This window comes from Pimephales promelas, chromosome 16 (genome assembly GCF_988280905.1).
Source record: "Pimephales promelas chromosome 16, fPimPro1.hap1.1, whole genome shotgun sequence".
In the NCBI taxonomy this organism is placed as follows: Eukaryota; Metazoa; Chordata; class Actinopteri; order Cypriniformes; family Leuciscidae; genus Pimephales; species Pimephales promelas.
In genome coordinates, this window is record NC_142784.1 from 32,055,019 (window position 1) to 32,070,454 (window position 15,436).

Consider the following 15,436-nt stretch of genomic DNA (forward strand, 5'->3'; position numbering starts at 1 on the left):
TCTGGCATGCAGTGAAATAGTCAAGTCACTATTTATATATCGCTTTTTCAATATAGTTTGTTTCAAAGCAGTTTTACAATGATAACAGGAAAATATTGCAATATTTCGGCTGTACAGCAGTTTTAGAAGAAAATAGTGTCACAGTCCAGCTAAAGTAGGTTCAGCGATGGCTATTTTTTGTTGTAAAAAAGTTATTTTTTACCTACACAGCACTTCAAATACACATTAAACTTTAAATGTCCCTCTAATTGTGTGTGAACTCGTGAAACCTGATATTTACAGAATGATTAGATGCAAATAGAATATTTCCACTCATGAATGTGATTGAAAATGTATGTAAATAAATAGATTAATCAAGACAACATTTTTATTCTATTTTACTTCTCATAAGTGCATGTACTATCAGAAGACAATATTGTAAATTTAGTAAATTACATGAATAAATCTAAAGAAAGATATTTAGCACACAACCCATTCTGACAGAAAAAAACCCCAACAACAAACTATTTCACTGTAAGAGTTGTTGATTGGTAAAGTTTCAACTCTGTCTTTCTAGTTTCCCAAGCTTTTGACCAAATTCACAAAATTAAACTGATACTGAGTGTTTACTATAAACTCACACATTTAGTTGAATGTATTTACATTGATACATTGCAACATTTTTTCATATGAGTGGAAAGGCTTGGCAAATGTTTAAAATCCCTCCCACACTGAGTACAGTAGTACGGCTTCTCTCCAATATGAACTCGCTCGTGTGATTTCAGGTGTGCAGACTGATTGAATCTCTTGGCACAACATGAGCACTTGTAAGGTTTTTCTCCAGTATGAGTTCTTTGGTGCTGTTTCAGATGATCAGGTCTAGTGAAGCTCTTCCCACAGTCACAACACACATGATCTCTCACTTCATTGTGTGTTTTCTGATCTCTCACTTCATTATGTACTTTCAAGTGTTGTTTTAGATGTGATGATAAAATATACTTTTTACCACACTGATCACAGCTAAATGGTTTTTCACCAGAGTGAACGCGCAAATGATATCCGAGATCAGTTTTACATTTGAAACTCCCTCCACACCGAGTACAGTAGTAAGGCTTCTCTCCAGTGTGAACTCGCTCGTGTGATTTCAGGTTTTCAGAACGAGTGAAACTCTTGTCACAGTGTGAGCACTTGAAAGGTTTTTCTCCAGTATGAATTCTTTGGTGCTGTTTCAGGTCACTAAATGTAGTAAAGCTCTTCCCACAGTCACAACACATATGATCTCTCACTTCATTGTGTGTTTTCTGGTGCCGTTTACAACTGATCAGTCGTGAAAAACTCTTTCCACAGAGAGAACACACATGAGGCTTCTCATCTGAATGAACTTTCAGGTGTTGTTTTAGATTTGATGATGAATTAAAATCTTTACCACACTGATCACAGTTAAATGGTTTCTCTCCAGAGTGAATGCGTAGATGATACTTGAGACCTGATTCAGCAGCAAAGCTCTTTCCACACTGAGTGCATAGATACGGTTTCTCTCCAGTGTGAATTCTCATGTGTCTGTTAAGGTTTCCTTTTTGACTGAAACTCTTTCCACACTGAGGGCAGGTGTAAAGCTTATTAGCATTGATGCTCTGCTGTTCCTCCTCTGCTTCATTCAGTTCATGTTTTTCCAGTTTCATCTCCATCCAGTCTAAAATAAAAAATATTATGTGGTTAAAATAAGTTTAAGTTTGATGCGTCTTTGATGTGTTAGTTCCATCATTTTCTTGTTAATCAAGCCATTCAAGATTATGACAATTTAGATGCATTTTCAGTCTCATTTATCATCTCTAATGTGTTCATTATTTCACAGTCAACAGTGAAGAATCAAGAATGGACACCAACCTATTTGTTCCTCAGTATCTTCATGTTTTATTCTGGATGGTTCTGGATCAGTCATGTCTTCAATCTCCTCTTTAACCTGTTAACTGTCACCCCCCCTTTTTTGAATAGACATGAAAATGCACATTTCAAACTTAAATGGTTGTAATTCAAGAATGCTTTGGAATATAGACATATGATTGGTCTTGTTTTAAAGAAGACATTTGGCAGATTTTTGTAGAAGTGAAATAAATTAAGAAAGTGAAACAGAAAAAAAGTTATAGAAGTTTGAGTTTATGGAAATGTACAATGTGAAAATATTAATTATTCATATTTTACATAAAATATATATTTTCAAAACCTGGGCTACTCTAAAATGGCAGAAATATCAAAGCCAAAAATCTGAACAAGTTGTGTTTCAAATTTTAGGTTGATATCTCAAAAAATGAGCTTTCAGTAAGATTTTGTTTGAGCGCAGTACCAAACTTTTTCACTAGGGCACAATCAGACTCCATTACTGCCCATATAAGGGCGCCTGCATTTCAATTCGTGTTTTGAGTGATATGAACCATTATTTTCACAATTTTCATACAATTTCTGAAGTAGAGATCCTATTCAGAAGTAGCATGGGAAGTTTGGCAGATTTTGATATGAATTGAACCTCTAAGAAACACATACAAAGAACACGCATGCAAGTCATAGCTAGCTGACACGTCACAAATGGTGAATTTATTATTTTTTTCTTGATATTTCAAACTTTTCATACCTTTTTTTTCCAAAATAATTGAATGGATTCTATCTTTTGAACTTTTGGCATGAAAACAAACTGAGGTATCTACCATTTTTTCATGATTTTTCATGTTTACTGCTATTTTAAAATAAAGGTCTGAACACGCCTTATGAGTATGAAAATATTCTTGTTTTATATTGATAAATTATGGCTCCTCTGTAATATATTTTGAAAATCAGTCACCAAATATGGAAACTAGAGATTGTAAGCTTTCAAATGATATATAGTTTGTCAATATTATTTAAGGTATTTACTAAGATATTATTGTTTTAAAAATATAGTGGCAAACGTCCCACCTGTGGGACGGTGACAGTTAAGTGGTTAATAAACTCCATCTTTAACAGTCACACAGATTTCAGCTGCTACTCCTGGAGTTTGTCCTTCTCTTGTAGGATGATGGGAATATTCCCAGTATTTATTGGTGAATTGTTGTGGGAGGGGCTTCACTGCAGGTGTGAACTGTGATCACTGTGTGATACTGACGCCCACAGGACCAGATCTGGAAAAATCAAAGACAAAATTCACTAAAACTCCTAAACTAACCCTAACCACATAAATTCATCAGTTAACCATTCAGACACGTTTTGTTGCATTCTACATGTTGGTGCTTCTTCTCAAGTTACAGATTTCAATGAAGGAATGTCTGTTCATGTGTGTGTGTTTTTGGAGTGAGCTTTCTGGCCGACTGGTCAGGCTCTGGGGAGAGAGCAATCTGTTTGAAGTTTGCACTCCAGGCTGTGTGTGTGTGTGTGTGTGTGTGTGTGTGTGTGGTTTTGAGGTTTTGAGATGATAACGTCCTCATGAAGCGGACTCATTGCTGGTTTTATGGGTGTTTTTGCTTTAACTCACGTTCGCTATTAAAGTGTCAATGAACGCCATTAGGAACAGACTTTCTGGCGCTTGCTGGTGAATTACTAGACGCGAGTCAAAGGTTAAAAGCTTTTTAAAAGTTCCAACCGACACAGTCCAGAGACCCTACACTATGCTAATAAAAAAAGCTAAAACACAAATGGAGCGTTAACAAATTAGAAGGATGCTCTGCAGAAACACACACATTCACTCATACAGTAAAAGTAAGAAACGTCTTCCATTTATATTCAATAAACCTAAATTTAAAACTTCAACAACAGATATTCCAGTAAATTAACTATTTTCATTCTGAATATTAATATCTTCCTCTCAACAGTGTTCCATGTAGTGTATCTGGACTCTGTCAGTTGGGAATCATTCAAATCAACAGTTGAAAAGCTTTTAACCTTTGACTTCCACGCTAGTAATTCACCAGCAAGCGCCAGGAAGTCTGTTCCTAATGGTGTTCATTGACACTTTCATAGCAAACTGAGTTAAAACCAAACCTTCCACCTTTCCGGCAAGAAGGAATGTTGTGTGCACAGCACACACACACACAAACACACACACACACACACACACACACACACACACACACACGGAGCCTGGGGTGCAAGCTTCATACAGACTGCTATCTCCCCAGAGCCTGGCCGGTCGGCCAGAAAGCTAACTCCAAACACACACACATGAACGGACATTCCTTCATTGAAATCTGTAACTTGACTAATTCTGTAAAGAATAAGATATATTCCTGCATAACCATGTGATAAATGTATTAACATGTACCTAATGTTCCATCTCATGATTTTCCTTTAAATTGTTGGTCTGTTTTGTGCAAACTCTAACTCTTGGTTAATGTTCCAGACTGTGTATGCTATGGGTAACCAGAGGATATGTGACATATTTAGTCTCTATAACCTGGTACTGAGAAGATCTAAATGACTGTGTACCCAATATGCCATATAAACACGTTATTTTTTTCTGACTATTACTGTGAAGCTGCTTTGACGGTAAGAAATAAAAGTGATTTGACTTGGTTTCTAGGATCTGTAACACGACAAAACCAATATCAAATGTCAGTAAGCCAGTAAGACGCTTTTTTAAAAATTGCTTACAATTTCTGAAACTACAAAAACAGGCACAGAACATTTCTTGGAAAAGCGAACACTAATTGAAAACATTTTTTAACTACTATACTTACACAATTATTCTAAAATAATTGTTGTAAGTATATGTATATACGCGATTTCTAAGTGATCAAATTTGGTATGTTTACACTGTAAACAAAAATACAAGGGGTTCAAATGTTATTGAGCTTTGATTTCTAAATGAACAAATTAATATTATTAAGTGTTTTCACACACTAAATGTGCCACTAATGTCAGTGTTTAACAGAAGAGAAGTTAGATTTAAATGATGTGTAAGTGATGATAAGTAATGTAGACATTCCTGTTTTTTCCGTGCACACTTTGTAGACGGTCCCTAACTGGCCTAAGCGCGAGCTCGTCGCGTTGCTGCAATTTGAAGATGCATACAGAGAAAGTCTAATATGCATATTAAAACATCAACAACCGAGATGTGTTAGTTATACGTTCTAATACCTTTCTAGTACGGTACATTTTTTACACGTATAATTTTTCACTAGAATCTATTGACATTTTTCGCGGATGAATATCTGTAGAAATTGTAGCGGTATCACGTCATTACACTTCAGTTAGTCCGTTTTGCACCGCGCTACGTACCTGTCATGCTGGAGACCTTTCCCCAGTTATGAATGCATCCAGATTTTATTTAATAATCCCTTAAGTAAATGATCCCAGTAGCTTTTCTCTACGTGACAACAAAAGCAGATAACTTATAGCTTCTTCTTCTTCTTCTTTTCTTAGCGGTTGACAGACCAGCTTTCGGTGCATTACCGCCACCAACTGAACTGGAGTGTGGAGCATTGAGGAGAAAACTCTTCCACATTTTTAGCCAGAAAAATCTCCTAATGAGAGTGATGTTGCATTTCCAGCAGCTTATTCTTTAATATATGTCTTTAATTTGCATATGAGAACATGTTCAACTGTTTCTGGTTCATTGGAGGAGTTAGACGTGCAGTCAATTGAAGACAAGAGTCAGAATTACAATAAATTGGAGATGTTTTTTACTGAAGATAGTTTGCAGTTTCATCAGCAGCTTCAAGACCCGCTTCTATTTTACATTTACAAACATCACAGCAGGTTTTTGGGAATCTTTTCCTGAGTACTTGGCTGTGATGGGATGAGTGAAGTTTCTGACTTCTCAATGACTTTAGTTAAATGTATTTGTTAGTTTTTCATAATTTGGTTGTTGCTGGTTGATCCATTTCAATTTATAATGACAAAATAATTATTCTACACATGAGTACCTACAATGGATACAAATTACCCTCCTAACAAACTGAAAGAACTTAATTATAGAATTCTTTATAATTACAAAACTTTTTTTTTTTTTTTACTAATTTCAAGACATCTCTTAAGATTCTTTAAAGGGATAGTTCACTTTGAAATTAATTTTTGATATGTTTTAGCTTACCTCATGCCCTTGAGGTGAGATAAAACATCAAAAAAATAATTTCAAAAGTGAACTATCCCTTTAACACTAAACCTGAAACAACATATCACTTGTTTTTTGAAAGGAGATTTTACAAAAAAGTATCTTGGCTTATTTTCTCAGTTAAAAAAACTATTTAAACAACAAATGTACTGTTTTTGATTTGGGATGTGAGGACTTAAAGATTAGGATGGCAAAATAAAGGATATCCATTCACGGATATATAACAAGGGATATCCAGAGACATATTGTTTATTACAAATGATTCACAAAAATTCTAAATGAATAATAACATTAATTAGGCTCAAGTGTGAAGCTCCATCCGCACTGTCGGCAAATGTAAGGCTTTTGTCTTGTGTGAATACATGTGCTTGATAAGATGTGGTTTTTGTATGAAACTTTTTCCACACTGATGGCAAGCGAAGGGCTTTTCTCCTGTGTGAATTCTTGTGTGTTTTTTCAGATTGTCCTTATGTGCAAAACCGACTCCACACTGAGTGCACTGGTACGGCTTCTCTCCAGTGTGAATTCGCTCGTGTACTTTCAGGTTTCCAGACTGAGCGAAACTCTTGACACAATATGAGCACTTGTGAGGTTTTTCTCCAATATGAATTACTTGGTGCCGTTTCAGTTGGCCAACTGTAGTAAAGCTCTTCCCACAGTCAGAACACACATGATCTCTCACTTCATTATGTGATTGCTGGTGCAGTTTAAAACTGAACAGCCGTGAAAAACTCTTTCCACAGAGAGAACACACATAAGGCCTCTCATCTGAATGAACTTTCAGGTGTGATTTTAGATGTGAAGATAAAATGAACTTTTTACCACACTGATCACAGTTGAATGGTTTTTCTCCAGAGTGACAGAGAAGATGTTTACTGAGACCTGATGTACGAGTGAAGCTCTTTCCACACTGAGTGCATGGATACGGTTTCTCTCCAGTGTGAATTTTCATGTGTCTGTTGAGGTTTCCGTTTTGACTGAAACTCTTTCCACACTGAGAGCAGGAGTGCAGCTTTTTGGCTTTGGTTCCTTGAGTTGTGAAGGTACAACTTTCCTCTGCTTCATTCAGGTCTTGTCTTTGCTGTTTCTCTTCTGTCTGGCCTAAAATAAAATAAATATTAAGTGGTTCAAATCAGTTCAAGTGAATGAAGCAACAGAGATCAGGTATAGGTCTGTCATTTTCTTGTTTATACAATTAAAATGGGTCGAACAATTTCTTCACAAGATTATAATGCAGTTTGCATCTATATACTGCTGATTATTTCAGTCACCCAATCTGTTGAACTGAAGCTTTGTTACCTTAACGTTTCTAAGCAGTAAACAATGAAGAATCAGAATAAACCAACCTATTTGTTCCTCAGTATCTTCATGTTTTATTTCAGATGTTTCTTGATCACTCATGTCTTCAATCTCCACTTTAATAATCTCCATCTTTATAATAGCGTAGCACACAGAATTCAGCTTTTTCTACTTGGGATTTCTCCAGTTATTTCTTCTCAAAACGACCATCTTCTTCTTTTATGTTTAATGAGTTTGTAAACAACTTTAACGTGTATTAGCGCCACCTATTGGAGTGTAGTATTGAGTTTGGAAAAGGGGAATATTGTAATTCTGGCCTGATATTTATTTAAGTGCATTATATTCTTCAAGACATTATGTTTGAAAATCTAAAGCTGAGGCATAACTCCATATTTAGACTCAAAATAATACTTAAGAAACCCTGAAACATATGCTAGCAATTCAAAACCAATACAGACTTGCAGACAATACAGTGCAATATAGCAGACTGTGTCAAATTATGGCATATGTTGTTGGCATGTCCAGTGGATGTACATGTGAAAGTCGTGTTTCAATCATCCACATTTGGTCAGCCATGAGATTTCAAGTTATATATATTAGGGCTGTCAAACGATTAATCACATCCAAAATAAAACTTTGTGTTTACATAATATATGTGGGTGCACTGTGTATAATTATTTTATATATATAAATACACATACATGCTTGTATATATTTAAGAAATATTTTCATGTATATACTGTATATAGATTGATATATAATTTATATCATATATAAATATCAATATTTTATATATAAATAATATTTTTTTTTCCTAAATATACATGCATGTGTGTGTATTTATATATATACAAAATAAGATTAATCGTTTGACAGCCCTAATATATATATATATATATATATATATATATATATATATATATATATATACTTAGATAAAAATGGTCACAAATGAAACAATAAAACAGTGTTTGTTGAATGTACATTTTTTGTATATTTTCACGAACAACTTAATGCAGCAGACAAAATGTTTTATTTCTTATTTCATGTGCAATCAGGACACATTGATATTGGGTAGGGATGGGTAACGATTAATCGCGATTAATCGCATCCGAAATAAAAGTTTGTGTTTACATAATATGTGTGTGTGTAGTGTGTATAATTAATTTGTATATATAAATACCCACACATGCATGTATATATTTAAGAAAAATGTGTTATTAATATATCAAATATTTATATTTGTATAAATATATATATAAAGTATATACATACAAATATTTCTTAAATATATACATGCATGTATTATATTATGTAAACGCAAACTTTTATTTTGGATGCGATTAATCGCGATTAATCGTTGCCCATCCCCAGCAACTTATAAGATGGGAGAAACTGCTTTTTCGGTGAGTCCCGAAACCTCCCGATCGGGTGAAACTCTTCCCACACAAGCAGTGTCACGTTCTCTCGACAGTCTATGGTGGTGGCAATGAAGTCGCTCGTGTTTTTTCAAGGTTCCTGACCGAGTGAAACTTTTGTCACAATGTGAACACTTGAAAGGTCTTTCTCCAGAGTGAACACGCAGATGACAACCAAGACTTGATTTATGTGCGAAACCCTTTCCACACTGAGGACAGGAGTATGATTTCTCTCCAGAACAAACATGTAGGTGTATCTTCAGTTTGAGTTCAGTTGTAAAGCTCCATCCGCACTGAGGGCAAACGTGATGCGTTTGTTTAGTGTGAGTACTTATGTGCTTGATAAGATGTGGCTTTTGTATGAAACTTTTTCCACACTGACGGCAAGTGAATGGCTTTTCTCCTGTGTGAATTTTTGTGTGTTTCTTCAGACTGTCTTTACGTGCAAAACCGACTCCACAGTGAGTGCACTGGTACGGCTTCTCTCCAGTATGAATTCGCTCGTGTACTTTCAGGTTTCCAGATACAGTGTAACTCTTTTCACAGTATGAGCACTTGTAAGGTCTTTCTCCAGTATGAATTCTTTGGTGCTGTTTCAAATGGTCATCTCTAGTAAAGGTCATCCCACACTCAAAGCACATATAATCTCTCACTTCATCATGTGTTTTCTGGTGCTGTTTAAAACAGTCCAGTCGTGAAAAACTCTTTCCACAGAGAGAACACACATAAGGCTTCTCATCTGAATGAACTTTCAGGTGTTGTTTTAGTTGTGATGACGAAGTAAACTTTTTACCACACTGATCACAGTTAAATGGTCTTTCTCCAGAGTGAATGAGCAGATGATTCCTGAGACCTGATGCTTGAGAAAAACTCTTCTCACACTGAGTGCATGGATACGGTTTCTCTCCAGTGTGAATTCTCATGTGTTTGTTAAGGTTTCTTTTTTGACTGAAACTCTTTCCACACTGAGAGCAGGAGTGCAGCTTATTGTCTTTTGTTCCTTGAGTTGTGAAGGTATGACATTCCTCTGCTTCATTCAGGTCTTGTCTTTGCTGTTTCACTTCCATCCAGTCTAAGATACAAATATTATGTGGATAAGAGTATCAGGTATCGGATATTTGATGCGACAGTTTAATTCTCATTCATTTGCTATCAGAGATGTATAAAGCACTAGAAACCCGGACTTGAGTAAAAGTACAAGTGCTCTATCAAAAAAGTGACTTGAGTAGAAGTTGAAGTGCTCTTTAAGCACTAAAGTATTCAACATTTTTTTGTAATTAAGTATTGCAAGTAGTTTATTTTAAAATTCACTACTTAAGTAATAAAAGTAAAAGTACAAGTATTGTGTCATGTAATTATTAAAGAAAGCAGTCAAAAGTTTCAGAAATCAAATTAAGGCGCTTTGGCGGCCGCCAAAAAAATGTCATTGCAGGAAAAGCCCTGCATTAGTTGTCAATGTGTGTGTCAATCAATACCATTACCCTATACAACTGGCGTGTGTTTTAGGCAGCATGAAAGCCAACTTGCAACAAATGATTCGTTAAATTTTCATAACTGTAATGAGTAAATAGCAGAATATTACAAAAATATCGAAGTAAAAGTATTAAATTCATCGAAAATATCTCCTGAAGTAAAAGTAGAAGTATGAGAAAAAAAAAACAATACTTTAGTAGAGTACAGATACAGCATTTTAGTACTTCTACTTTGTTACTATACATCTCTTGTTTGTTTACAACTTCTTTACACGACTATGATAATAATCTATTTTCTGTGTCATTTATCATCTATAAACTGCTTATTAAATCACACTCAATCTGCTGAACTTGAATGTTCATGTTTCTCAACAGTTAACAATAAAGAAAATCAAGAATGGACACCAACCTATTTGTTCTTCAGTCTCTTCATGTTTTATTTCAGATGTTTCTTGATCACTCATGTCTTCAATCTCCACTTTAATAATCTCCATATTTATAATAGTACAACACACAGATTTAAGATGTTTCTGCTTGGATTTCTCTAGTTATTTCTTTTCAGAACGACCATCTTCTTCTTTTACGTTTTATGATAGTTTGTAAACCACTTTAAGGTGCATTAGCGCCACCTATTGGAGTGTAGTAGTGAGTTTGGAAAAGGGGAATATTGTAATTCTGGCCTGCTGATTTTGATTTAAGTACATTTTAACTTGAAATATACATGGACTTGAAATAATACTGAAAACTGATATGCTAAAAACAATAAAACTAGTAGACAGTGGCAAATCGAATTTCAAATCGAATTTAACAAGGAAATTTGCAGATTCAGATTACATGCTTTGTCATTTAACTTGGATTAAATAAATCAGTGGTGGTTCATTAAGCATTCAAAATTGTTTTATATTTGCAAAAACTACTTAATGCAATGGACAAGATGTTTTATTTATCAATATTTTATTTTATTTATTTAACAAAACACTATATAGTAGACATTACTAGACTTACTAGTCATAAACAGATTGTATCATGGCCACATAACAAAAAATGGCAAAAATTAAAAAACATAAACATTACTTGGCAAGCTTGTTGGCAAAACTCTTACCACGGTCATAGGGTCACCCATTTGTCTATATAGCAGGAAAAGTTCCCACAGTTTTACACATGATTTATTTAGTAGTGTACACCACAAATAATAGGCTGGATGAAAACAAAAGTTTAAAGGCAGGTCTGCCATACAAAGGCTGAGTGCGGTAACTACGCAAACAAAGAAACGGAGAAAAAGGCCTTTAACGTTTTTATACCAGCCAGTCAAACATGTTATGGGTAGATTATGTGGTAATGCAGGGATACAATAACACTGTAACGTTACATCCCAAAGATATTAATCACAGCATTATCGTCACAAGATGATAATAAAGATATACAAAATGTCTTTAATAATAAAATATACTCAGGGTAACAGTGCGAGCGTAGAACAAACATAAACACAAACATAGACAGGCAACTGAAGACTAAAAACAGAAGAACCAAATACACAGAGATGACAAACTAAATGAGCTGTGATAAGAATGTTAACTTTAATGTTTTATATTGTATGATGCGTTGGAATAATTTGGAAAATATATGTGATTTGTTGTTTCAAATGAAAAAAGAAAAAAAACCTAAATGAGCTGTGACGCGATTCAGCGGCAAAACGGCGGCAACCAATCGGAATATAGACGTCCTTCACGCTGGCTGATTCCGGAGAAACATTCAACGTAAACTTTCGTTCCTACTAAGTACCAAAACATTAGTTCCGAGAAAATGGAGGAGAAGCTAATAATCGCCGCTGCTGTGTTTCCTATTGGTTTCGTATCATTTATGTCATGACGTTATTTGCTTATAGGGACCGCGTGAGCGCAACTTTTATTTGAAATATTTACGAACGCTCGAAGCGGGAATGCAATTACATTGCTCACGGTGACACTGATTTGACCGCAAATAACAATAATAATGGCTAACTATTTTTTTCGACCAAATGTGGCCAAAAATACTGTCATTATAAAAGGATTCTTCAATGTATTGCTTGTTTTTTTTTCCTTCAGTTATACATTTCACGTTGTGACACTTCTATTCTCCTTGCAACGTCAGAGCGTTCAAAACATTCAAAGCGTCAATAAGCTTCCCCGTACTTTTTGTCAAGCGTTCTTGACAGGGTGGCCAGAGCTTTTTTGACGATCAAGTCGGCGGTGGTGTGACCGTACAGTAAGAGTGTCCCTCCGAGGTCACGAGTCTAAGCACCAACATGTCACATAAAACAAGCCTTTAACAAAGAATACTAGCGTACATACACTGATACACAGCTTCTTCAAGGTTGGAGTTAGTTGAGCTTTGATCTAAAGAGGAGACTTTCCCAAAACATCAAGATGACATGTTCTTTCTCTCAGTGAGAGGTTCAGACAAAGCTTTTCACCAACTTGCCCAAATTAAAATGATATTGTGCTTCTCTATTTTTAACTTACACATTCACTTTAATCGTTTACACACGGAGTGCACTGGTACGGCTTCTCTCCAGTGTGAACTCGCTCGTGTAATTTCAGGTGTCCAGACTGAGTGAAACTCTTATCACAGTATGAGCACTTGTAAGGTTTTTCTCCAGTATGAATTCTTTGATGCAGTTTCAGACATTCAGCTCTAGTAAAGCTCTTCCCACAGTCACAACACACATGATCTCTCACTTCAGTGTGTGTTTTCAGGTGCAGTTTAAAATAATAGAGACTTGAAAAAATCTTTCCACAAAGAGAACATAATTGAGGCTTCTCATCTGAATGAACTTTCAAGTGTTGTTTTAGATGTGATGATGAAATAAACTTTTTACCACACTGATCACAGTTAAATGGCTTTTCTCCAGAGTGAACGCGCAGATGATATTTGAGATCAGTTTTACATTTGAAACTCTCTCCACACTGAGTACAGTCGTACGGCTTCTCTCCAGTATGAACTCGCTCGTGTGATTTCAGATTTTCAGAACGACAGAATCTCTTGTCACAGTATGAGCACTTGTAAGGTTTATCTCCAGTATGAATTCTTTGATGCTGTTTCAGATTGTCAGCTCTAGTAAAGCTCTTCCCACAGTCACAACACACATGATCTCTCACTTCATCATGTGTTTTCAGGTGCAGTTTAAAATGACGCAGCCATAAAACACTCTTTCCACAGAGAGAACACACATAAGGCTTCTCATCTGAATGAACTTTCAGGTGTTGTTTTACATGTGCTAATGAATTAAACTTTTTCCCACACTGATCACAGTTAAATGGTTTTTCTCCAGAGTGAACACGCAGATGATTCTTGAGACCTGATGATTGAGAAAAGCTCTTTCCACACTGAGTGCATGGATACGGTTTCTCTCCAGTGTGAATTCTCCCGTGTGTCTTAAGGTTTCCTTTTTGACTGAAACTCTTTCCACACTGAGAGCAGGAGTGCAGCTTATAGGCTTTTGTTCTTTGAGTTTTGATGCTCTGCTGTTCCTCCTCTGCTTCATTCAGTTCACTTTTTTGCGGTTTTACTTCCATCCAATCTAAAATAAAAATATTATGTGGTTAAAATAAGTTCAAATCAAGTCAACTATGATTTAAAAGAAGAAAGCAACATAGTATCAAGTATCAGATCTTTGATGTTCCAAAGTTTAGTTAAGTTTTTTACTTGCTAATCCATTTCTTATATATGGAAGGCTATTCAAAATTATAATAATTTAGATACATTTTCTACATAACTTATCTCTAATTTATTCTTTATTTCACAATCTGTTGAACTGAAGCTTTGTTGTCTTAATGTTTATCAACAGTCAACAGTGAATAATCAAGAATGGACACCAACCTATTTGTTCCTCAGTATCTTCATGTTTTATTCTGAATGGTTCTGGATCAGTCATGTCTTCAATCTCCTCTTTAATAAACTCCATCTTATTTATTGGTGAATTGTTGTGGGAGGGGCTTCACTGCAGGTGTGAACTGTGATCTGATACTGACGCCCACAGGACCAGATCTGGAAAAATCAAAGATAAGAAACTGAATTTATACTGGAATACTTTAACAGAAAACATGAGATGGCTTTAATTTAACTCAAATGCAGAGCATTTGGATAGTTACATATTAGTAGTCTATAAAACAGCTCTAAGTTGCTCATTTTAATGTAACCCAGAATATTTTAAGCATTATTTTATTTATATTAGTTAATGGAGATCTAAACTCTAACATAAGATGGAAGAAATACACTTAAAAACAGTAGTTTAAACTGAATAGAGAGGGAGTGGTGGGGTATAAATAACAATTATTTTAAGAATTGTGAAATAATTCTGATTTTTAGAAGAAGAAAAATTATGTTGTTTAGGTAGAAAACAACACCAATGTCTGGTACCATTATCCAAATATGATTTTTTTAAAATATGAACAAATTTAAAATTAAAATAATACCAGTTTTGACAAAACAAAAACTTGTATATACTGTTAAACCTCACAGTTATAAGGTTCATAGACAATTGGAAAAGTTTTTGGGGCAGAACTGACCCATTGAAAATAAATTATATTCTTCATACTCATACTCATACTCATAAACCTCCATTATATGACTGACAGACAAGAATGGTTTGACCTAAAAAAAAATGACACCCAACTTAACCTGCATCAACACAGAAGGAACAATCAATTTAAAACTTAATGTAATAATCGATGTCATATAAGTTAATACTAATTAAATGTATTTTAACTTGTAATAAGCCTTCACGTTTTTGACTGGGGTTGCCTTGATTTTTAAGTATTAAACTGGTCCGTCGCACGTTTATTTGTATTATTTCACGTTTTTGGTGTATAACTCTATTGTTATTCACTATTGTCTTATTCACTATTGTCTCAACATGTATATTAAATAAAATCAGATGAGAAGTTTGCGATTCTCTGTCATCATTGAACAAACACTTGTCCGATATGCAAAATGACTGAATAAAAATATCACAGCGCTACATACCTGTCATGCTGGAGACCTTTACCACATGAATGTATCCAGATATTAATAAATCCTGAAGGAATTCGTCCAGTAACTTTTCTCTCCTTGACTACAAAAGCAGCAGGCTATTGTTATTAGCAGTTAGCATTAGCATTATCACTACTAGACACGTAGGGGCGGGGAATCGGGGAAGATCTGAGTAAATT

General features: G+C 35.0%; 3 protein-coding genes and 1 pseudogene across 4 annotated transcripts; all 4 read right to left on the minus strand.

The window, feature by feature from the left end:
• Nucleotides 1-349: 349 nt before the first annotated feature.
• On the minus strand, nt 350-15,404 carry LOC120470748 (uncharacterized). Its single transcript, XM_089120740.1, has 4 exons — nt 15,274-15,404; nt 2,929-3,131; nt 1,867-1,961; nt 350-1,672 (listed from the first exon to the last, which is right to left on the minus strand). Exons 3-4 carry the CDS (start codon nt 1,919-1,921, stop codon nt 639-641), a joined length of 1,089 nt encoding a protein of 362 aa, XP_088976866.1. The 5' UTR covers nt 1,922-1,961; nt 2,929-3,131; nt 15,274-15,404; the 3' UTR covers nt 350-638.
• On the minus strand, nt 6,292-7,598 carry LOC148973401 (uncharacterized). The gene is made up of 2 exons (XM_039660396.2): nt 7,405-7,598; nt 6,292-7,159 (listed from the first exon to the last, which is right to left on the minus strand). The coding sequence occupies exons 1-2, from the start codon at nt 7,487-7,489 to the stop codon at nt 6,360-6,362; spliced, it is 885 nt and encodes a 294-aa protein (XP_039516330.2). The 5' UTR covers nt 7,490-7,598; the 3' UTR covers nt 6,292-6,359.
• On the minus strand, nt 8,420-10,791 carry LOC120470688 (uncharacterized; annotated as a pseudogene). The gene is made up of 2 exons (XR_016146740.1): nt 10,657-10,791; nt 8,420-9,847 (listed from the first exon to the last, which is right to left on the minus strand). The product of XR_016146740.1 is annotated as an uncharacterized LOC120470688 (transcript).
• On the minus strand, nt 11,396-15,388 carry LOC148973402 (uncharacterized). Its single transcript, XM_089120732.1, has 3 exons — nt 15,252-15,388; nt 14,106-14,273; nt 11,396-13,806 (listed from the first exon to the last, which is right to left on the minus strand). Exons 2-3 carry the CDS (start codon nt 14,188-14,190, stop codon nt 12,758-12,760), a joined length of 1,134 nt encoding a protein of 377 aa, XP_088976858.1. The 5' UTR covers nt 14,191-14,273; nt 15,252-15,388; the 3' UTR covers nt 11,396-12,757.
• Nucleotides 15,405-15,436: the final 32 nt, after the last annotated feature.